The sequence below is a fragment of the Homalodisca vitripennis genome, chromosome 8 (assembly GCF_021130785.1).
Source record: "Homalodisca vitripennis isolate AUS2020 chromosome 8, UT_GWSS_2.1, whole genome shotgun sequence".
NCBI classification, from domain to species: domain Eukaryota; kingdom Metazoa; phylum Arthropoda; class Insecta; order Hemiptera; family Cicadellidae; genus Homalodisca; species Homalodisca vitripennis.
Window position 1 is genome coordinate 120868478 of NC_060214.1, and position 25017 is coordinate 120893494.

At 32.1% G+C, this 25017-nt stretch overlaps 1 protein-coding gene across 1 annotated transcript; it reads right to left on the minus strand.

The window, feature by feature from the left end:
- Positions 1-3105: 3105 nt before the first annotated feature.
- LOC124367172 (glutathione S-transferase 1-1-like) lies at positions 3106-14082 on the minus strand. The gene is made up of 6 exons (XM_046823821.1): positions 13967-14082; positions 11798-11940; positions 10434-10492; positions 8457-8595; positions 7887-8054; positions 3106-3323 (listed from the first exon to the last, which is right to left on the minus strand). The coding sequence occupies exons 1-6, from the start codon at positions 14052-14054 to the stop codon at positions 3180-3182; spliced, it is 741 nt and encodes a 246-aa protein (XP_046679777.1). The 5' UTR covers positions 14055-14082; the 3' UTR covers positions 3106-3179.
- Between the last annotated feature and the right edge of the window lie 10935 nt (positions 14083-25017).

A 25017-nucleotide genomic window follows, 5' to 3' on the forward strand; every position in this document is an offset into this window, starting at 1 on the left:
AAACTTCAAGTTAAGTAACATGAATATTTTATGATGACTAACTTTTGTTTATAACCGTCAAATCATTGTTTAAAATATAACAGTTAACCCACTAACTGGCAGTTGAAATGCGCCCGAATGTCATAGATTTTTAAAAGCGATTTTTGCAAGGGTTGACTATAAAATCCGTCAAAAATAGTCAATTACTGCAAAGCTACCTATATTTGATATTAAAATGACCACAGATATAATCTAAACAAATCTAAAATAAACAAATATATATATTCATACCTTTTACAAAGTCTTCGTCGTTTTGGGGTTTGGTGAAAGAATACAATCCTCTTCGCTGTTACTGTCGTCAGGTGAAGGTATATATTCATCATCACTATTGATGTTTTCTATTGACAAACTATCATTTAAACTGTCATCAATCCATTTATTTATGATATCACCATCCATTTTAATATGTTTACAAACACACAATGAAATTACTTTTAACACATTAACACGACAACATAACCTTACCAGCAGTGAAACAATACTATTCCCAGCTGATGCAGATAGAACTGTCTGGTTCTCAAGTTTGCCAACTTATGCAGATGGAACTAAATTTCCCCTGCTTGTAAAATATTAACTGTTCATAATTACACAAAGATTTGTGTTATATATTAGTACAAAAAGGCTTAATGTACACATTAATACAATAAAATGAAAAATCAAAAAATTGCAGATGGAACCCTCTGGTTCTGACGTCTCGATATATACCCACACACATATTGCCTAAATACAGGATCTACGTTTACATATTTTAAATATTCAATAATTCGTTCGAAAGCCAGTATTTAACAGCATTCTACAAAATAGTGTGAATTAACTTACTACTATTTTAATACAAGACTCAACTATAGGTTTAGGTTTATCCATACACCAGTAAAAATAATATAAAACTATTCAGTACTATTATTTTTTAAAGCAAATTATACCGATTAATTCATCACACAATTTAATTAATCATAGACATTCCTTGCTAGCGTACATGTAGGTCCCATTAGATCTAAGTCCTTTGATAAGTAGTAAAAGGAGCAACATCAGATAAACTGCTAGTTACTTTTAAAACACATCAACTAAAAACTGTTAGTATTTCTAAAACGATTCACCTCTTCCCGGCAAAATGACTCCACCAACTCAGCAATATCTGAAATGTCTCGAGAGTTATTAAGTTTAGAACTGTCAGCGCAATAAAGAACAATCTCGACAACGAAGTTTAATAACGAAGTTCTGCTTGAAGAGGCCGGAAATACTTAAGAGGGCACTTAGTTGGGCGATATTTGTTCATTGGACCTTTTTCGTCCCTGCATTACTTAATTGGGCAGAGCTGGCAGGTAATTTTTTTAATAATTACAGCGGTGATATTAATGTTTAATTTTTAATGATTTAGAGATAAACGATGTGTGCTTCATTTCACAGCGGCACAAAACTACTTCTAAAAAGAGACGGATTTCTGCAATCAAATAAACAAGATTCTTAGGAAAGTATAATTACAGAAGATGCGTAAAACCACAGATGGAGCTTTATCTCTACATTTGGTGTCTAAATGTGTTTAACATTTCTCTTATTCGCCATATTAAGGACGTCGTTCTCTATATGAACTCATGTTCTATTTTATTGGTCATAATATATAATAAAACTTTAATTAATGTAATAGTTTATAGAAAAAGGTTTGTAATCATAATACTACTAGTAAACATAAGTGTTGCTTCTTATTCCTAGATTAATGGACATTATTTTAACACTAAAGACTGTCACACAAATACCGTGTACGTTGTAGGGATCTATAGATTTTATTCTGAATTTGATATCCACTTATATAAATATTGACCCAGCATTGTTTTCCTACAAAAATACCAATTATTATTCCATAGGCTTTCAACAAACAATTGTATGGAATAGTGTGCGAAGTATACATTAATATATTGATCCAAACACCCAGAAAACTTTAAGCTCCCTTAGTTAGGAGGTTCTTGATAGAAATTCCATATGCTAAAACCTTTAAAGGTAGAAAGTTTCTAGAAGTTCGAGTTTCCACAGTCCTAAGGGACCGGAGAAAAAGGCCGACAGCTCCAAGAGGCCAAAAACTGGAGATGGGAATTTATTTACAATAGATCGATATCAAGAGAGAAAATCTCCAAGAGATATATATTAGAACTAGAAACGAAATATTCCTTAAATACATATGCTGATTAGATCATAATATGTTAAATTTGTTAGTAATCACAAATTTATTAAAATGACTAGTACTGTGAATAATGAGTTTTTGATCTCTTTAACTTCACGCTTAGTGCAGGGTTATGTCACTGACAGACTTGACTCTCCTGGAATATAGAGAGGATGGAGGTGGAATCCAAACATATTAAATGTATTTATATTTGGCTATCAAAAATGTAAGTATTAATTAGCTCTAACTTATATCGTGTACAAATATAACTCTTTCAAATTTTGCTTTTACGAAACAACACAAAACTATGATTTCTTAAACCAATATGAGGTATGTAAGAAGGAAATAAACTGTATTCAAGCCCCAAATAAATGGTGGCTAATGATATCAAATAAACCTATTAATCTCAGAACAAATTTGGTCCACTTTGTGTTTTAAGGTCAAGTCTTAATCTAGGTGTTTTTCTCTGAATTCGCTTGTTTTTAAATTAATTCACTCTTACATAAAACTCTTACATTTGGTAGAATTTTATGATTTATCGTGTATCCTAAGACCATAGCGTATTACATGATATATATTAATGTTTTTTTTTCAAATATATTTCTCCATAAGGTTGAACGGACGCTCTTAACTCACTGAAATATCTATCTTTGCGGTAAAAATCGTGATGCCTGCAGATTAATTACTCAATAATTCGAACTAATCATCAAATTGACATAGTTGTTACGAAACATTGTCTTGAATTTAGTCTGTTCTTAAAGAATATTTCTATATTTAATAATAAAAACTATTGAGGGTAAAGATTATTTTTAGAGGTACCAGATTTTATATTTATAAAAAAATATTTTTCTAGTATTTTAAATAATTTGATTAACATTGAAACACATAAGTGTAACAATAAAAACAGTTAATTCTGATGATCTAATCCAATTTAATTGTTATAATACAACGTATACTAACAATTTAGTTTTGGGTTTGACATAAGTTAGGAATCCAACTGTTGTTTGAGCAGTTCTTTCAGCTGGCTGGCGCCATTCTCGTTGACCTTGACGAAGTCCTTCATAACCGTCTTGCAGCGAAGGAACCAGGCGCTAGTCAGAGGACATCTGTTCTCGGTCGGACACACAGTCTAGAGCATAATATCAGGTTTACTGAACATTGCTTTCGACTAACAAGTAGTGTACTATCCGTGTAACTACAGATAAACCCTGACAACTTGCGTACAACTATAATTCAGCGAAGGAACCAGGCGCTTGTCAGAGGACATCTGTTCTCGGTCGGACACACACAGTCTAGAGCATAATATCAGGGTTTACTGAACATTACTTTCGAGTAACAAGTAGTGTACTATCCGTGTAACTACAGATAAACCCTGACAACTTGCGTACAACTATAATTCAGCATTGCTTCTACCATATGGTTAACTATTGGTTGTAGCAATCTATGTATGTCCTGCATAAACAATGTTGGCTGGTATTCAAAACATTTATTGGTTAGAAATCAGCGCTCAGTTAGTTGGTACTGTGGAAATATGTGTGAAAGGCTCACATATAACTAGAACATGTATTTTATAAATAATTCTGACAATCAGTTATATAATATTGAGGGCTGTTGAAAATATTGAAAAGAGACATCCCGCGGATCAACCACTGAGCGATTTCAAGATTCTTCCACACAATCTATGATGGAGGAGAAGGCGCTGGATCCTGTTGACACCCAGGAGATTTCCTCTCCCGAGCTGCACAAAGGAAGTGTTACTCTTACCATCACCGAGTGTTTATAGCCTTCCATATGATTCCTTCTGTGATGCTGTTAAAAACAGTAAGACAAGTCCCATTGTCTCCTGGTAGCAGTGACGAGATTGTGAAGTAGTCGAGATCGAGTGAGATTCCTCAACGATAAACAACCAAACCTGGACAGACAAGATTGTTCTTCTTTTTTAGAAGGTTAAATTTTGTAGTAACTGAACAGTCAGCACTCAGAGAGATAGATTTTCGTACTTATATAAATAGTTCCCAAAATTCAAATTCAACTATTATCTTACACCAGAATGCTCAAATGGCGACAAATAAAGTCGATGAGTTCCAGTTGCTGTGCGATGACCTGAAACCCGATATTTTGGTGGGTTTCAGAGCACGGTTTTCACACTGGAGTCAATTGATTTGTTTTTCCATTGAAAATTATTTAATGGGCAATTTTTTTTTGTAGAGAAAATTTTCAAGGGAGGTGGGGTTGCACTTTTCGTAAAAAATAATATTAAATTTCAGTCTATGCATTTTGAATTTAGTAAAGAGAAAGATTTTGAAGTGTCTGGTCTGAAAATTCAGACGTCCTTAAAATCTCAAGAGGTTAAAATAATTGGAATTTACAGGTCACCTCAAGGGTCTTTACAATATTTTTTTTGAAAAATTAGAACTTCATTTGAATAACTTATTCTTTAAAAACTCTAAATTTGTTGTTATTGGGTGATCTAAATATTAACATATAAAAGAGAGCGGTGATACAAGACAGCTACGTGACTTATTGAAGACCTTTGGGTTGACATGGACCATAGACTCGCCCACACGAATAACAGCCACGTCTGCAACTGCCATCGACAATATTATCTCAAATATTGAAAATGTAGTAGTAATCGGTGTTGTGCACGGGAATCGCCGACCATGACGCTCAGATTGCCGTCATTGATAGTTCGACACCATTATGCCACCAACCCCGAAATAAAGCTAAAAAGGGATAAGCAACCTTGTAACATTGCCCATCTAAAATATCTCCTCAGCAAAGAGAAATGGGATTTTTTTAACGAACCAATCTCTTCAGAACAAAATGTTTTCTTCCTTTTATGAAAACCTTTCTTTATTACTTAAATATAATCTGTCCGTACAAAAGTTTTTAAATCCAAGTTTTAAACGACCGTGCTAAATGGATAACAAAGGGCATTCTAGTGTCACGCGATCGATTGAGAGAATTGTCATATATGTCAAAAAATTCTACTGATAAGTACTTCCTCGATTATTTTAAATCCTACAAAAGAATTTACCGCAAGGTAATTAACGCCGCTAAATCTTACAACGTAAACAAAAAACTAACATTTTCCCAAAAATATAAATAAAACTGCATGGGAAATAATTAATAAACATAAAAACAAGTTACAATACAAAAGCATTAATTTAAAGACTGAAAATGGAAACATTATAGAAGAATCGACGGACGTAGCAAATTTGCTATGTGACTTCTTTACATATGAGGTGACAAAGAAGTGTGACAAAGGGACTGTAAGAATAGCAGGCCCAATTATAAAACTGCCATGAATCCTCAATGATGTTGACCTTCAGTCAGTGAAGAGGAGGTGGCCATGGTTATAAAAAAGATAAAACCAAAAAAGACCGTTGATGTCGATGGCATGTCGGCGTGGCTCGTAAAAAAATGCGCTGTCTCACTTGTAGCCCCCCTCACACAATTGATAAATTGTTCTTTTAACGAAGGAATTTTTCCCTCGCCTCTAAAGAAAGCTATTATTTGCACCTGTTTTTAAGAAAGGTGATCATACCCAGCCTAATAGCTACAGGCCGATCTCTATACTGCCTGTTTTTTGGTAAGGTCTTTGAAAGCCTCTTTCTCTCTAGATTATTATCCTTTATAGATAAATTCAAAATCATTTCGAATCACCAATTTGGTTTTAGAGCTGGTAAATCCACAACAGATGCTGTCATTCAGCTAACTGAATTAATAGTTAAAGGTCTTTGAAGAACGAAATTCGACGCTTAGCGTCTTTTTAGACTTATCCAAAGCCTTTGACTGTGTGGATCATTTGATCCTTCTTGATCGATTAAAGTGGCTATGGTATCCGAGGAGTCCCATTAAACTGGGTTCAATCATAACCTAAGTAATAGGACTCAACAAGTTCAGATCTGCGGTACATTATCTAAAGCTTTGAAAATAAGATATGGTGTACCCCCAAGGATCAATCCTGGGACCTATACTTTTCTTATTATATGTGAACGATGATGCATCATCAGTCAATTCCGGAAACATCATACAATATGCTGATGACACAACTGTTTTCTTTTAAATCGAATAACATGTCAAATCTTGAAATTCAAACTTTTGAAGGCTGAATAGCTGTATACAATATTTTAATATGCACAATCTAAACACTAACAATTCTAAAACCAATTATATATTTTTTTGTAACCGAATACCTGTAAACGGTCATAGGCCAACAGTGATGTTAGGAGAAGAAGAACTCAACGAAGTAATTTAGTACTAAATTCCTTGGTATATTCTTAGATAGAGATTTGACATGGAATGTACATGTGACAATGTAATGTAAAAAGGTCTCATCAGGCATTTATGCTCTGAGATACCTGTCAAAAATTTGTTCAAGGCAGATCATGAGAACGGCTTACTATGGGGTTTGTATTTCCTTATTTGTCCTATGGCATTGCATTATGGGGCAGTTGTGGGAATGCAGCTTTTCTGAGACTTTCAGACTACAAAAGAGAGCGCTCAGAGCGATTCTGAAATTGAAAATTAGGGACTCGTGCTGGAATAAATTAGGGAACTTGAGTTTTTTTTGTCACTGGCCCTGCTTATACATATTTTGAGACAATAATATATATGCCGTTCGAAAGTGTGTGCTGACGCAGGGTAGGGACGTTCATAATTACAATACTAGAGGCCGGGAAAATTTCAGAGTTGCCTAACATAGACTAAAATCTTACGAGAGTCTACCATCTGAAGTTGGTGTAAAATTTTTGAACAAACTTCCTGATAATATAAAGAACCAGACGAACCCTATGCATTTTAAACGATTACTTAAGCGTTATTTAATATTAAATGAGTTTTATAGCGTGAGCGAGTTTATGGAAACATACAACTTGATCGGACATCTCTCACTGGGTGTTGACATGTATATTCTTATGTTGACATTGTTAATTTTAGGAGTAAATCTTGTCTTTTATTAGGTACAATTGTTTAAATAAAATAATTTTAAACATTAACATAATTTATTGATAAATCTATAGAATTACACTATAGTTATAGAGTTATGACGATTGCTATACAAATTTTGTATTTGTCTTCTGGCAATAAAGAATTGTGAATTGTGAATTGAAGCATATTAGCCAAATTGCATAAAAACAGGTTCTTAAACAAATAAGCGTGAAAGATATAAGGTATTATGTATATATAGAACACAAAACTGTTTAGTATCCAAAACACACACACACCACACACACACACACACACACACACAGTAGTAGAATTAATTGTTTTATTTAATTTAGGCAGTAAGTTAAGTAAGATATAGATAGATAAATGTACATTCCAAAAGTTTTATAGTATTTCCCAAATTAATCGTCTTCAAGTTTTCGAGTTTTTAAGTTTCAAGTAAAAAGAAGAAAGGCACTAAAAGCAATGAAATAGTACATGACGTCAAAGGGACATTTGTTTACTTATTTTTATTACAAATTTACCGCTTGAAATATAATTAGCAACAATAATTTTAGATACGAAGAGTTCTACTTAAATTACTGACGTTTAAGCTAGTAACGGTATACTGGTTTTATGAACAATAAATTACTAAATATGAAAAAATCAAAATTGAAACTATCAAATATCATATATTATTAAACATTAATTATTGATGTTTTTATACTAGTTATTAATTTAGCAGTTTAAGTACGATTTGTACCTCAAGGACATCCATGAGAGTGACGTAGCTGTAGTCTGCCAAGGTCAAAGAGTCACCAGCCATAAATTCCTGACCTCTCAGGAGCTTCTCCACGTTTTCCTGGACTTCCCTTATTTTGACGAGTAGTTCTGCCGGGATACTTTTCTTCTTGTGCAATAGCAATTCTCGCTTTAAAGGAAAAACAGAGTATTTGTTATTTAAAATTTAGTTAAATATATGCAGTAATATATTTCATGCGAATCTGATTGGGTTATAAATCAGTATAGATTGCGTTTGTAAGCATATCCATTGGTGTAGCTGGGATATTATCGTTTTCATCTCAAAACTATATTAGCCCTTCCAATATCGTGATATTTGTGTTACATTTTTAGGCGTATATACGAAATTTACTGCAAATGACCTAAAATTAAAAACTGTTCCCAGTTCACTATAAATGAGGTCCACTGTTATCTATTGAACACTAATCAGATTTTTACGTTTATAATCCAATTTTTAGTTTCGTGGTAAAGGAAATGTTTTAAATCGAAACACTTTCCCGAAGAAATATTACTGAATACTCTGTGATCTTACAGCTGCGAGCTTCGAGATGTAGAAGACGTCGTTGCTGTAGTGAAGTCTCTGGTCCACGATCGCTCTCTGCTGGAGGTCCTTCGGGTAGAGAGAGTCATCCTTGCCGTACTTGGACACCAGGTATGTCATGATTGCTCGACTGAAAAGACAAAAGTGCTTTTGTAACTAAATTGTACTTAGTCCTCAACTGATTTGGAAATAAAGAACATGAAAGTAAACACAACAGTACAGTAACTGAATATAGATATCATTGACGTATGCTTTGTCTCAAACGTACAACAGTCAGTAACATCATCTTCTCGTCCTACATCACTTTACGTGTGATTTATTTATTTTAACGGTAAAGCCATTACATAAAAGGAATTGGTTTTAATTTATACGTACAATATCTACTGATATTGGTGCATTGACAAAACCAAGTGAGTGTTTAACAAATAAGAAGTTATACATCTAAATTGCATCAGTAGTCATAATATTTACAACACATTATAACTAGATCCTTGTATTACCATTGGAAAAAACCAGTGCAGACCATAAAGCAATTAACAATATCAGTGATAAATAAATATAAACGTAACAGCATCTATTAAAAAACATACAAACCTATTTAATATAACAACAACAATAATATAAAAGCAATGTATAACATTACAACAATGCTACATTAGTAGTATTAACTAGAAAATTGGAGTTGGAACAGATTGAGCTTGAAAGCTGCACCTTAAGACTATCGTTAAAAGGTCCAAGTCTGCTGGGTTGATGTTACCATGAAGATGAACCCTGAGGATAGAACGGTTTCTTGATTATTTTGCGGTAGTGGTTGTTCTAGCAAAGAAGTCACGAGATCTAGTACCAGCTGGACACTCGTAAGTAGATCTGGACAGACAAGCTCTAACAAGATAACGATAAACAAATCATACTGAATGAGGTGTCTTGTCTCAAGAGATGATAAGTTGAAGTGCTAAGAGACACGGAAGGTAACAGAACGTCCAGATATCTATACTCCAGGTAGATTTCAGCCAGACGCGACGGAGGAGCTAAAATAGTGATAAAAGAATCTTCTTTATTTTAAGCTTTGATTGCTCAAAGGATCACCACTCCCCGAACCCGAGGTAGTTATTCTTTTGCATTACGAAACCAAGATAAGGTTGATCATCAAGGACTGTAGGAGTTGCGCGGTCGTAAATAGTGTGCAAAGTTATGTTACGTATGCAATTTGGATAAATTAAACTAAATTCATCATTAAAGTTCATTATCATGGATATCAACGCCTCTCGTCAAGTTTTCCAGTTCACCTTGTGTCAAAACATTGCTTAAAGAGTTAAATTCTTGGATTATATCATCCTTGTTGATTTTCAATCTACATATTTTTACCCGAAACTGCCAATAATACTGCGAGGGACTATATGGTGATCAGTTAACACCCCACGGCTTCTTTTTACCGCAGGCTTCCATTATTTTAAGTTATTATATTTTTTAACTATCATTACAATCTTTTCAGAGTTATTTATTGCTCTATTTTTATGTTTAAATTACTGGAGACTAAAAATTAGAAATTAATCAAATGAAGGGAAATATTTATTTTGGTCATCAGTTAAATATCCGATGCCAATGCTTTTTACAGTGATGAAATGTAATGATTGATATGTATATTACTCTTAAAAATCTAAAAGTGATCACAAGATTGCTTTTAGTGTTTTAGGATCATGTTTTATGGATTAAAGATTAATTTTTACAACTGTAATATGGTATTGATTTTATAATTCGCCTGAAAACTAGTATTACAAACATAATAAAGTGAAAATATTTGAATATTACATCAATTACTCTTTTGTTATAAACTCATGTGTAACTGTGTATTGAATATTTGAGAAAGATATCAACTATGAAGATATGGTTTTAACATAAACCAATATACAGTAATTTGTATAATAATTTTCTCAAAGATAATGATTTTCCAAAGAAGCTAATACTTACCTTTCCCAAAGGATAAATCCATTGTCATCGATGAGAGGAATGGTATGCAAAGGATTCAGCTGAAAAACAGAATATCTTTAATTTGATACTGCCTTGCGTTTTGTTTTTTCCTTATTTTAAAATAAGTAAATAAGAAGGTAACACAATTCATTTTGTACAGAGGATTGTAAAAGCTATGGATTCCTTTTAGGAGCAGAGGTATTGACCCTAGTAGGCTTCCGTTCAGTAGACATTTGTTGTCTTGTTTTGAGTAGAAGGAAATTAAAGGATGATATTTCCCATTATAAGTTCAGGGACTGTAAGACTAGTCATTATGAATAGACATGGAATGTGAATACCATGGAATGTGAATACCAATATTTTCTAGATATAAGTTTCACAAATTTACACTGTTTTGGCACATTATTAACAGAGAGAATAGATCGCACATTCTATATTAGTCCCTCATTATGATGATTATGATTACGAGAGAAACGACTGGTCTTTTTATAAAGCAGAGGATACAAAAAAAGGGCGTGGTTACTAATTATGAGTAGAGAAATTGAAAGGGCTGGTTTAGTTATTATATGAGTAAAGGTGACGTAAGAATTTGGAGATAATATAAAGACACTGGGGGTCTCTTACTATGAGCAGAGGTATTCAAATAGCTGGTTTAGTTTTATTAGAAGTGAAAAAGCTCATGGAACAGTTTTTAAAATAAGGAAAAGATAATACCGTAAGTAAAGATAAAAAATGTAATACTTTAAGATTAAACAATTATCAATTACCTGGTTTGTAATATATTTAATGACAAAAACAAAACACCACCAAATTGTGTAGCTGATATTTCTGCTATGGTTTTACAACGAAAACCACAACACTCGTCACGGATTTATTATTATGTTATTAATTTCTTAGCATGAAACTAAAACCTCTACACATTTTTGTTGAATATGATTATTAATTCTGGAATTGATTTTCAAACACGTTCATCTTAGAACAGCGTTTAAATTTTTGTGAGACAATCTGTAGTGTTGAGTTGTACTGTATATTTATTTCAGTTGGTTTAAGAAGAAAAGGGCTAAATAAACTAAATTTATTAAACGTTTATATTGAACCTTATAATTAGAAATTACACTGATAATGAATTACAAATAAAATTACCGTTTTAAAAATAATGTTTCTAATTAGGTATAATTAATTCGAAACCTTATTTTTAAAACAGTGACAGAAAAACTGCATATGTACAGTAAAACAATTTATTAGTAGAGTCGATTTCCTAGACCTAATTATCTTTCATCTCTATAATAATAAAATCCACTATTAATTTTATGACACGGTTTAATTACTTTATAAGCAAAAGACAACCAGAATTTGAACACAACCTTAAGGAACTCAGGAGTCAAATGTTCCCTCGCCACCAAGTTGATGGTCTTGTACTCGACTGCTAAGTTGAGGGCGTGAAGAACCAAATCAACTGAGCGGGTAGGAGGGCTACGACCCATGTAGTACAGTATTATCACCATTCCTATATTGAGCAAATCATCATTATAGACACACCAGTTATTGTATTGGTATTGCAGCTAATATTAAAGACAACTAAATTAAAAATCCAAATCTTTAATTTCATCTCCAATTAAGTTATTGTTTTTTATTTTTAGTTCTCTTATTACACTTATTAATCCAGTAATCCACAGCCAACACAACCTACTATTTGTTACAGCTGTTTTACAAAGTTTACTTTGCTACAGATTTTGAGGAGATTCGGCATTCCTCACAGCCAAAATCAATTTGTATAATAACTTTTTGACATATTATTGTCTTCCATTTCGTTCTGAAAAAGAATAACTTAGGGAAAACACTGCTTCACATATATTGCGACATGTTATTTACCATTTCGCAAAGAGTTTTCAAGGTTTTTAGGTCTAATTTTGGTAAATAACGGATTTAGATAGTAATTATTAATTTTAAGAAGGCACTAAGGAATTTTGCAGTTCTCTTAATAATATTAATATATTATATCACTTCAAGGTACAAAAAAGTGATTAGGATATAATTATAACATGTGTGTATATGTACTCGTATGCATGCACATTGTAATGGGTAACAACCTAACATAAACCATATTGATGTGTTGCTGAAATCTGATTGCATTAACCCGCTAAAAGAATTTCTCAACATTTTATACAGAAAACTGGATACATCTAGAGAACCATAATGGTAACATAATCATAAGGGCACTACTTTCATTGTATTTTGAAACCCCTTTGGTCTATTATATCAATGTAAAATATATATTTGTACAAAATGAAGCTTTTATATTGAATACAAAGTAAAAGCGTACATTCTTAACATAATAAACATAATAGGTAAAAGTTATTATCATGGAAATACGATGGCCTTTAAATGATGCTAGTTACTCTAATTTGATACCATACACGTTAGAATTGGATGAATAGATTTTTTACACAAATATAAAACCCTAAAACGGTTTTTACCTAAATATAAAAGTCAAATAGGTTTAAATTACAAAATATTCTCTTAGTTAGGCCCTTATAAACACAAAATCGTTAAAATTATTTCTAGATCAAAATTTTAAAATACCTTTTACAGGCTTTGGTGAATTCCCTTAATCTTCAGATGTATTTCTTGTGATGGTCAGCAGTTTGTCCGAGCTACAAGAGCTTTTATAAATGTAAGAGCATAGATCATTCTGTTCAAAATCCAAAATACACTTATGGTTGTTAATGACGCAAGGTTAATAATTATGTGCTTTATATCATTAGTAAAATAAGTCTCAGTATAATTATGCATTATCATGCAGCATAAGTAGTTAAAACTATTTTTTAGTTCTTTAATAATACACAAGAAGGCATGTATGGCTCAGTTATTCAAACAGAAAATCAGACAGAACACGATGTTATAGCCCTCAAACAGATTAGAAGAAAAACTGCCAACCTACTAAGACGTCTTAAATGACACTGAATCAAACCCACGGATGGACATGCACATTCATTGAACAAATTCCTGTTTTGATTAAAGACGACTTTCTTGTAAAATTTAATTATACAGATACAATTTCTTTAGAAATATCCTTCGGATAGTTATATTACGTAGAACCTGAGCCATATTTCATGGAGTTACATCCGCTATATCAAACTCAATGTTCGTCATATAGAAATGAAGCCTCATGCAAAATTTCAAGTCTACAGGTCAGTTCATTCTCCAGATATATACTCGTACAGACATATATATATATATATATATATATATATATATAATATATATATATATATATATATATAGAAAAATAGAGAGACTAAGTTGTAATTTTTTTTATTCCAGCAAGTGATAGATGATCCCCCAACCGGGCATATAAATTACAAGCTATTAAAAAAAGTGTTTTAGAGGGATCAGTTTCTACATCCGTACTTGAAGTGAAGAGAGTAATTTTAATTACTACAATACTTCCACACATCGCACATCTATTGGTGCAGGATTACCTAGAAATACATAACTTAAAGTGCGGTGTGGTGTAGGTGCTCAATTATTACCTGAAACTTGGAGGTACGTTGCAAAATGTAGTCTGTGAAACACTGAAACCTGAACACCTGTCTGCTGAGGGGAGAAGCTGTTCAACATGGAAATACTGTTATCCTATATTGCAAATGTATGTCACGTTATGTTGTTGTCGTTTTGAAGTTTCCTCCTTGAAAAGATTAGATATTAGTTGTCTGGTTGGTGATAAAGCGTAAAAATTGAAACAAGAGAATTGACGTATTAAGTATTAAATTATTTCCTGTTTAATATGATATCTGCCTCTTATTAAACAATTTTAAATTATAGAGAATGTAAATTTATTGACTGTCATTGCTCTCTTAGTACAATATTATTTTCAGAGGTATGATGAATTAAAAATATTTGATATTCTCAAAATGAACAAATATTATTTAAAACGCATTGTTAGTCTTCCACGTTCCCTCCTGCGACAGTCGCATTATTACTTATTATTTCCAAAACATATTAGATTTTTGAGCAAAAAATTAAATACGTAGGGACCTGAACGAAAAAGTTATTTCTTCACAGGACGCAATGGAAGATTATTTTTAGAAACCATTTTAGAGCATCGAATTTAATATTAAGAAAAATAAATTAATAAGGGTTTGGTACATCATATTTTTAATTTCAAAACAATAATTAAATTATTCCGATATATCTCTTCTAATTGTAAACTAAGACTTTAAAAAACAACGTACTAATTTAATCTTGGTTGGAATTTACTGATAAATAAAGTTATTCCAAATAATTTAGAAGGAATATTCAAGGCTTTACATCTTGAAGGCCACAATTCAATTTGTAAAGTGTCCATATATGTATATATATATATATATATAAGTAGATCAGACTAATGTTCGTCAGAAGATTGACCTTTCTGAATGTTGAATTATTATTAAAAGTATCAGTTTTATTTGTTTTATTATTTACTTTTGTAACGAGTTTAAATAAAACATACTGAAGAAGTGCTTAGCTAACAATTGTCTTGTAAAGGCAAGAACCTTTTCCCGTCTCATCCTCTTTGACTGGGAGAATTATAAGAGTAAAATGGGAATGTATACACTTTAGGAAAAATTGTATTCATCATCCATCCACTAGTAATTATATAATAAGAAATTAGACATTCAATGCATTAACTAAATTGTTATATAAAACAAAGCATATTATATTTTCTAGAGTTTAATGACTATTTAATGCATTCTATTAAAGGAAAACTTAGACATGATGATTTATAAAAGTTTTTTTTCATGTGAGATTAACCATGTACTAACATTTTGGAAGTAAAAATGTAACCGGTAAATATTTACAATAGTTGCAACAGTGGTTCTCTACAATCTACTTTCTCAGATCGATTCGATCTAAAATTGGAAAAGGCTTCTGGAACAGTAATTATAAAAGTTTCTTACGCCTCAGTGACACATTTTGGGTATAAAATCGTACAATTAATTAGTTTATTGAGCCCAATCTTATTTTGTCGTGCTAAAAATATTGTAAAAACAGAGCAAAATGTGTCTTAATAACCTCGTGTTTTGCTGTCCACATAATAACATATAATTCTGGATATACATGATTAACTGAGAACGATTTTAGATTTAAATGTCATGCTTATAAAATACAAAATTAAATTGTATAAATGAGCTGCAAACCATTTTAATGGTTATTAGTATGTTGAAAATATTTTATAGTTATATAACTTTATTGCTTTACCAAAATGATTATTTTTATTCAATAAACTGTATCTCAAATGTCATACCACCATGACAACAGTCTTCAAAGCAGTCTCTTTATAAGTTACACATATCTTTTCTTAGAATTTGGTTTTTAGAATTGGAACTACGTAATATATTTCAAACTGCGAAAATTAAACCCAAATTATTCCAGACTTATTAGAAATTTTCCATGATTGGAAATGAATTACTTATACAATTTAGGCAACAATGTACTAACTACTATATTTTATTTTATATAGGACTGACTTAAATAAAAACCTAAGTCGTTAACCATGTTCTCTTCACTGCGTCTGCTAATTAATAAATAATGAACACAAACTTACAGGATTGCTCTTCCATCCTGATTAGGTAAAAAAAGTTTTAATTGAGAAAGTTTGATCCTATCTGCGGCAGTGGAGTTACTAATTTGAAACAAATTATTTATCTTTTCAGACCCACGTGCTTGTTAAGATTCTAACTTTCTAAAGCGCTTTACGTTTTATTATGCTTTGGATAGTACGAGTCTTTTATACGTTTTTATTTCTAAATAAGAAAACGTATTATGAATAACTGAAATTATTATTTTTAAACATTTACTTCAAATCAAAATAAATAGATGATTTAATCACATTGTCACATTATTTGTATACTACGCATGCGTTCTTTAGGAGGTCGTAGTTATATAAGGAACTCAAAATATGCATATGTGGCACGACGTATGATTACATACTTAGTACTTGTATATTAAGGAACTCATACTTACAAGCACATATTTTTATAGACTCATACTTACTAGTTACACATGGAGAAAGTCATACTCGACTAGCATATGACTACTCTTTCTAGCATGATTTATAAGTAATTATAGTACGTATATATTGAGGAACTCTTAAGCACATAATTTTAGAGGCTCAAACCTAGAAGTTGTATGACTATCCTATATAGCACAATGCATGATTATTTATAGTCCGTGCATATTAAGGAACTCGTATTAACAAACACATATTTTTAGAGACTCATACTTAATAGTTACAGGTAGAGAAAGTCATACCTGTACTCGACTAGCATATGACTATCCTATATAGAAAAATGTTTTATTATTTATAGTACGTGTATATGAAGGCAATCATACTTACAAGAACACGTTTTTAGAGACTCATACTTACTAGTTACACATTGAGAAAGTCATACTCGACTAGCATACTACTGTCCTATGTAGCACGATGTAAGAGTATTTATAGAATGTTTAAATAAAGAAACTCATACTTAAAGCTCATATTTTAGCGACTCATGCAAATGCTTTTCATAGAATTCATATTTATTGAAGAAATCCTGCGCCTGACGACCGATTTCATTCTTACGGAAAATATATTTTTTATATAAATTTCAATAAATACTTGGTTGTGTGGTGTTACAATGCGAATTGGCTGTGACCTGATAAACTATAAGGCCTATGTTAATAATCCATGTATTTATACTGAATAAGTGTTGCAAGTATACTATATTAACTTACGTGCAAAAACACCTGAAACTCACGTATGAACTTTTGAATAATCGAATACTAATGCAGAACGCTACCAAGTTATGGATCAGTTTCTCTGATTAATTTTATAATTTATTTCTTGTATGTGACCTTAAAAATATTTACGACTTGAATAATTATTTTTTGGTTGTTGGAATGGATTCTCTCCCGTTTTTCCATTGTTCGAGGTTTCAAAATTTGTATTAAAGGCGTGATTCCTCCTTGCAATAGTTTCCACAACTGAGTTTAGGTATCTCAGACAGTAAAAATTCCAAGAAAGAGGTAAACGTTAGTTTCGACTATACGAGTGCTAAGCTCAAGAGGCGAGTGTATGGGTGGCATAGTGATTGTAGCCTTATAAGAACAATGTTAAACCTCAATCACTTGTTCAATCTAATATTTAGTCGTAGGGATTTATTTTTTTAATGACATGTTCAATGTGAATCCAAATGTTTTTGGTTTATTTTTTGACACTTTCAAAGTTTATTAAGACACTTGATATATTTCGTCGTTAAAATATTTTATAAGGTTACACTTATAAAAGGAGAGCCCAAAAAGGTATTTGGATACGTATTGAACGTTTCTGTAAAAGATGTCTCCTATCACTCTATTAAGATTGGACGCGTAAAAGTGACTGAAGTTTAACATTGTTCTGCAAATCTCCAGATCACTTTACTACGGTCGACTCGAACCACAGATTACTCTTTTTATTTACTCGATTTTCTTATGGTTAAAAACTCTACCAAGTGACAAAGGTATAGGGCAAACACTAGTTGTGTTGCTCGAAAGTTTTTGGAGTATTTACGCTCTTTTGCTTACAGCGAGTCGATATACAGTAGAATTTTCATATCGGTTAGGTTTCATGTGTGTTTGGCACTTGGCATGAGTGGAGGGTGTTCGTTTCAACTTTAGCAATATCGCCTTGGAAGTAAGTAGTCACTAGTAAAGTAAAGTTGGTCCTACAACCGGCAAATTTGCCAGGCATGAATGGCAATGGTTTAGAGTACATTATACCACACATTAATTTATACAGAAAATAATTAACAAAACTCTGGAAAATACAGACACGCTTAACGTTATTGCTTGATAATGGAAACAAGTACATGATCAAACTGTAGGTCGGGTATTCCAAAGGGTCAGCTATGCCGAGGTGGTTATTAAGGGCAATTGTATATTCGCTGCAAATGAAAACGAAACCTAATGTGTATATACGTAAAATTCATCCCTAACGTTTATTGGTATAAAAATATAGCTCATATGCAATACAAAAGTTCAAACTTTATTATTAGTTTGTAAAACTGTTCAATTGCACATTCAAAATTTACAAAAGACTCTAATTGCATTGTCTTTTTACAAATACGCAAAATACCTCCTGACTCACACAATACAATACATGTTTTATTTTAATGTCGTCCGTCCCAGCAGCGTTTAGCCAATTAAGTATCTATTGTTTAATACAACTGTGTATTGTTTAGTATGGTTGTCTATTGTTTAATTGAATTGCCTATTGTTTAATAGAACTCGTGTTGACCCAGCAGTTGAGTCAAAGTTTTGACCATTGTAATATCTGTACAATTCATTACCCTTTGAGCTATCCAAGTGATATTACCCGATATAACTGAACAAAAATTACAATTTTGTATAAAAAATTTTCGTAACTAAAAAAATTCACAATTGATTTCAGGAATACATTACCCTACACATTCGACTACCACATTACCTTAAACAAATCCCCGCATTGGAACAAAATTAAAATACAAACGGGTGAGTTTAGAAATCTTTATACGGACCTGAATGAAAGACAGATGTAATAATCATAACAAACCAAACACTATATGCAAGTTAAAGGAAAAAGTATAAGTAAGACTTTTATTATAAAATCAAAGATAGGACTTATACGAATACCTACTTCCAATACTTTACTTGAATTAAACAAGTATTTCTTATATAATCTCTTTATAAACCACCATGTTCTATTTATCACAGGTTGAAAAATCTATCCTTTGCATCACGCAAAATATTGGATTATAAATAATAAGTAGTATAAGTTAATTTTGCCTTGAAATGCAATTATGACTATACAACTAATTAACACTGCAATTTAAAGAACCCCCCTGAAAATATCACTACAGAATACTACTAAGCAAAATATGGTTCTACAATCATATTAAAACTTTTAAAGCGATTAAATGACAAAAATTAACCATAACAAAGTTACATATTTAAAAAAAATATAAATAAAGCTTTAAGTAAGACTTTAGGCCATATTGAAGCTAGATTTTATCAAATCCTTTATTGAAATCAAATACGTAGTATTTTATAAGAAATGACATAATAAACTACAAGTTACTCTATCTCAGCAAGGCTGATCGAGAACAATTGAAAATGTCCGATATATCTGCAGTGGCAGTAACTTTCGAAATCTCAGCTCAACATAGATAGGTCTGGACGGCAAAGTTTAATAACGAAGTTGCGTTAGCAGAGTCGGGAAATAATTAGAAGTGGCAGTAACTGAGTTAAAGTGTCATTTGTTCTGTACTCGCCTCGTCTGATCGCTGTCGTACACAACTGGGAACAGCTGGTTACTGACACTTAATGTCAAATTCAGTTTACTCTAAAAGCTGTTCCCTAATAAAACTAAGTATGCTTAATTAATAACATTAGAATCTCAAGGACTATCCTGTGAAATATACCAACACTTTTAAAATTCACATAAACATTAGAACCATAAATAGAACATAAATATTAGCACCTCAAGGACTATCCTATGAAATATACCAACACCTTTAAATTCACATAAACATTAGAACCATAAATATTAGTACCTCAAGGACTATCTTGTGAAATATACCAACACTTTTAAAATTCACATAAACATTAGAACCATAAATATAATAATAGAACCATAAATAGAACATAAATATTAGAACCTCAAGGACTATCCTGTGAAATATACCAACACTTTTAAAATTCACATAAACATTAGAACCATAAATAGAACATAAATATTAGTACCTCAAGGACTATCTTGTGAAATATACCAACACTTTTAAAATTCACATAAAACAACATAAACATTAGAACCATAAATATAATAATAGTACCATAAATAGAACATAAATATTAGAACCTCAAGTACTATCCTGTGAAATATACCAACACTTTTAAAATTCACATAAACATGGTATTTCTTAGGCTTTGTATGTATTATACAGGCTTTCATATAAATTTCTTGTTATAATTAATTTTATAGTGATATATTTTTATGTGATAATTTTTGATTAAATACATATTATTATGTTGAGGATTTGTTTGATGTAAATATTCTGCCTGATAATGTCAGCTGGACATTGCATTATTATCATAAGAGTGTATTGCTTATTTTATTTCAGTCTACTTTTCCTATTATGCATACACGCTTATGAATAAACAATTTTAACCTATCAACCTATCAATTACTCGCGTACATCTAGTCAAAGTTTGTAGACAGGGGTGGCTCCTAGTTGATTATCAATACATCATTCACCAAATATACAAAAACAAAGAGTTTTACATAAAAGTGGCCAGTTTTTTATTGGTAAAATTTGTTTCATGGAATAAATTGACGTTGGCGAAACGGCGGATGAATAGATTGGATGAATGAATCTCTCTATAGAGTCGGTAATTGTAATTGTCAAAGCCCACACAGAAGTGTAATTATTCTGCCTTTCATGTGTTCAGTCTGGGGCTTTATATAGTTGCTCAATTACTTCCTTTCAGTCCCGGGTTCAATAATTCGCAGGTCTTGGAATTCGAAGAATGTTTAAAGTTTATATTTACAAATAGTTCCTCTTTAAATGAGATATTCCAGGTTTAGTCATATCTGACAGACATTTTTAAAAAGATCGATTTAGCATTTTTCATATCATGAGATTTGATATATTCCATTCCACACAAAGGAGGACATTTAATTTTAAAACAATAACGACACAATGTTTTTATTATGAACACACGATAGAACCCATATACTGTACATATTTTGTATAGTAATTGCGTTGATAATACATTTTTTACGTACTTTTAATGAAATCTTTACACCGCCCACTCATGTATAATCACGTGATCAATATGAGTGACTTGGCCATTTTATTTTTTTGTTTCAATACTACTGCGTGTAGTGATTACACTATTTGTTATAGATGTTATTTAAGGCGGTGCAGACATTTTTTGGTTGGGAATCTTTTTTAAATTTAATTCCTAGTCCTTTATATATCTTTTCGGAAGACAGAAAAATTTAATTTCCCCGTGGGGAACCCCCCCCCACCCCCCCCCCCCCCCACCCCCCCCCCCCCCCACCCCCCCCCCCCCCCACCCCCCCCCCCCCCCACCCCCCCCCCCCCCCACCCCCCCCCCACTTTAATGCCGATATCAAATGCGAACTGGTTCAGGAACAGTGATGTCCATCATGATGCGAGACCACAGAGGCAGGGGACAACTTCAGAAACGACCGGCATAGGAAACGACTGATGTTTGAACATTTGCTCACCTCAAGATGGGCTCTCAAAAATAATCAACTAAGCTCCCTGGATATCTCAAACGAACTCATAGAACCCAAACAATTCAAATCTCGATTAAGACCACTTTTTGGTTGTCAAAATGCATTTTTTTTACTCTGTTGAATGAGTTTACGATGAGCCGCTGGATGAAAATTTGCATTTTTATTACTATCTGTTTCTCCTTTTCCTGAAGTATCTAAAAACGTGCAAAATTCTACAAATGTATTGGTTTTAGGTTTCCACACATTAATATGTGAAAATGACTGTGCCTATGATAATTTATGATAGGTTTAATTTATAGATTTTTTATAACCCAACATTATAAAATGACGGTTTTATACGATTTTGTCCAATCGTTATACTACAATAATAAATCATTTATTATTTTTTACCAACTTCAAAGAATATTCTTTTGATTAAATGCCATGTTTTATTTTTTTACAATTTTTGGTTTCTCAGGTATGCATTAATCTCATTTAAATAGGGCATTTTTTGTAAACAGGACCATTGCTGCACCCTATCATTGGAACTCTGGAGACCTGAAAGGAAGTTAATTGAGCCAACTATATTAAAGCCCCAGACACGAACACATGAAAGGCGGAATAATTACACTTCTGTGGTTGGGCTTTTGACAGATTAGTGACTCCATAGGAGACATTCATTCAACTAAATCCATTTATACTCCTATTTCACCAACGCTCAGTTATATTCCGGATGAACAAACTATTTACCACTTAACAGTTGGTCAATTATATGTAAAAACAATTATACGTAATACCTTAACTAAGGAAGATCCCCCTTGTTCCACCAACTCCGGCTCAATGTTAACTCGTGAACTTGTTTTTATCCATCAATCAAAATTTAAACATTTTGCTTTACGAGAAGAGTGGTTTTTGGGCACCGTGGTTAAAAAGATTATACTGAAGAAACGATTTGGTATTTTTTTCAGATTTGTCGCTAACTGATATACGCTGTTAACATTACGTTATATGTAATATAAAAAATACATCAATTTCATATAGCTTGATGTTACAGTAAAATGCTGTGACTAAACAACTTTTTATATTGTATTGTAGGATTTGTTTTGCTTTTTCGTACTCATATTGAAAATTTATAATATGCAGATCTTTCGTGTTCTATAAAATTTATACTTTGATACAGAGGAAACTTTATGATTTTAATTATTAATTTATGCAACCTCGCCTACATTTTCACGTCGATATTCTCGAAAACTGACCTAAATCTAACATACTCCTAAACGTAAATTAATCCAAGCCCAACTTGGTATAAGAGTAGTTTGTGTGAAGGGTACTCCTAGGGCATAATTAGGGGGATAGCAACAAAGAATGGAGACATACTCTTAAAAAAATTTTAAATAAATAATAATAATAATGATTACTGCTGTTGCTTTTTCTAACAGTTAATAATTATTGCTCCTTGCAACGTTTAGGAGGTAATTAAAAAGGTCAAATTTCTAATCGTCGAATTCAATAACTACATCTCTCCAAGTCTTTAAAACACATACCCAATCATTCAATTGCCGTAACGACAACATATCCAAAACTTGCTGATTGGACTTGATTGATTTTAAATAAAATGTACAGTAAGACAATTTTGATTCCATTATATTTACTATGATTAAAATTTCCTATCTCTTTTTAGACTGTTTGTGATCGACCCAGAAAAAGGGTAAAAGATAAAAGGAAACAGAAAGATACCAAGCTGGGATATCGTATAGTTTCATAGTTTTGTGGTTCGATGAAGTTTTTTTTGCAATCGCAGATGGACAAAACTTTGCGTCGATGTTATTTTGCGATCACCGAAAGATAAACGAGAGCATCTGGGGAGTTCGTCACAATTGCACGGTTTCCATTACTGTTTGTTACACAGTTGTTTCAGGTCTGTCCTCGTTTCACTCTGTTCATCATCAGTGCACATGTAAGAGAGGTTGTACATTGCAAACGCCTGGTTGCCAGACCAGTATTATTAATACCAAATTTAAGCCCTACTAATTTTCAATTTGTAACTTTTTTTAATGTTTTTAAAAGGTATCCAGATGCAAGAAGATAATTGATAAGCCTACCCATATCAATACCCACAAAATGGTTGGAAAATAAATGGGTAGGTTTTTCATTATGTTCTTAGCCCGTTTTTTTGAAACGCAAACTCAAGTCGTCCAAGAATGGATAAGTAACAGCTCAACTTTTATCATCAACCCATCTTAATCTAGACACTACGGCCCTCGACTTCAAGGTCTTATCCTTGCCCTAAACACCGGGATTGATAGAATGGCTACCGTCAAGAAGATATTACCTCGGATAAATTAAACCTACAAGCCGCATAATGGTAGGTGATTTTTAAAGAAATACTACTTAATCCAAAATCAGGAGTTGAGTTCCGTATATAACCTTGAAATCGCTTTGTTATATATAGAAGAAACAGTGTGTTTTTTATAATTTGAATTATTTCATATTTTATGGGATTTTAAAACTGCAATGACTATTTTTAGAAATGTTAACTAACCCAAACAAATGTTTCTGAAAATATTATATAAATATTACTTAACATTATTATATATTCAATTTTAAATATTGATGATAAATTATATATCACACAACAAGCTCAGGACAATATTTTCGTACTATTTGTAAGTAACTTACTGTACTTAATTCAGTTTCTTCATAAAAAATAATTAAGATACTTGCCAAGATCACAAGTGAATGTAAACAGGGCCTGAATGTGAAGTTTTCTACAACGTTTTCAAATCCCAGGTACAAGTCCTTTCTCAAGGACAGGTGGGACCAAAAGTCCCCATGGAGGTAAATGGCTCACTATAAAACTTGATTTTTGCCTGTTATTAAAAAAACGCGCACCACCGAAAACAAAAATTTTCAAACTGAACATTAAATTCTTGTCAAGATAATTCTGCCGTGACACACTAAGACAAAGACAAAAGGGAATTTTTGTAGAGTCCCAAATTGATAAAACTGGAAAGTTAGAAAGGTGAGAAATGCTATTTGTCCCGTTCATGCAGCATTCCAACTACATAATATTTATTCTTTAAATACAAATTTAATTGTGACCATTAATTGTCCCTGCGGCTCTTTCCAGCTATCTAAAATATTTTTTTATCTTTAACAGTAAATAAAAATTAGTATTTGTGAACGGAATTTCGGAATAAATATGCCATATGTTTAGATTTCCTATATTCTTAGTAATGTACAACGCAAAATTTTTGTCCACATATCACGTTCACAAGGTTTTTGTGGTTGAAGTATCAAAAC

Excerpts from the sequence above, each read along its gene's own strand:
- LOC124367172 (XM_046823821.1), bottom strand. The coding sequence starts at position 14,054 with ATGTTGAACAGCTTCTCCCCTCAGCAGACAGGTGTTCAGGTTTCAGTG. Across the intron at positions 8,596-10,433 it reads GGATTTATCCTTTGGGAAAG|TCGAGCAATCATGACATACC; the intron begins GTAAGTATTAGC and ends TTGTCTTTTCAG. Across the intron at positions 8,055-8,456 it reads ACATCTCGAAGCTCGCAGCT|CGAGAATTGCTATTGCACAA; the intron begins GTAAGATCACAG and ends TTTCCTTTAAAG.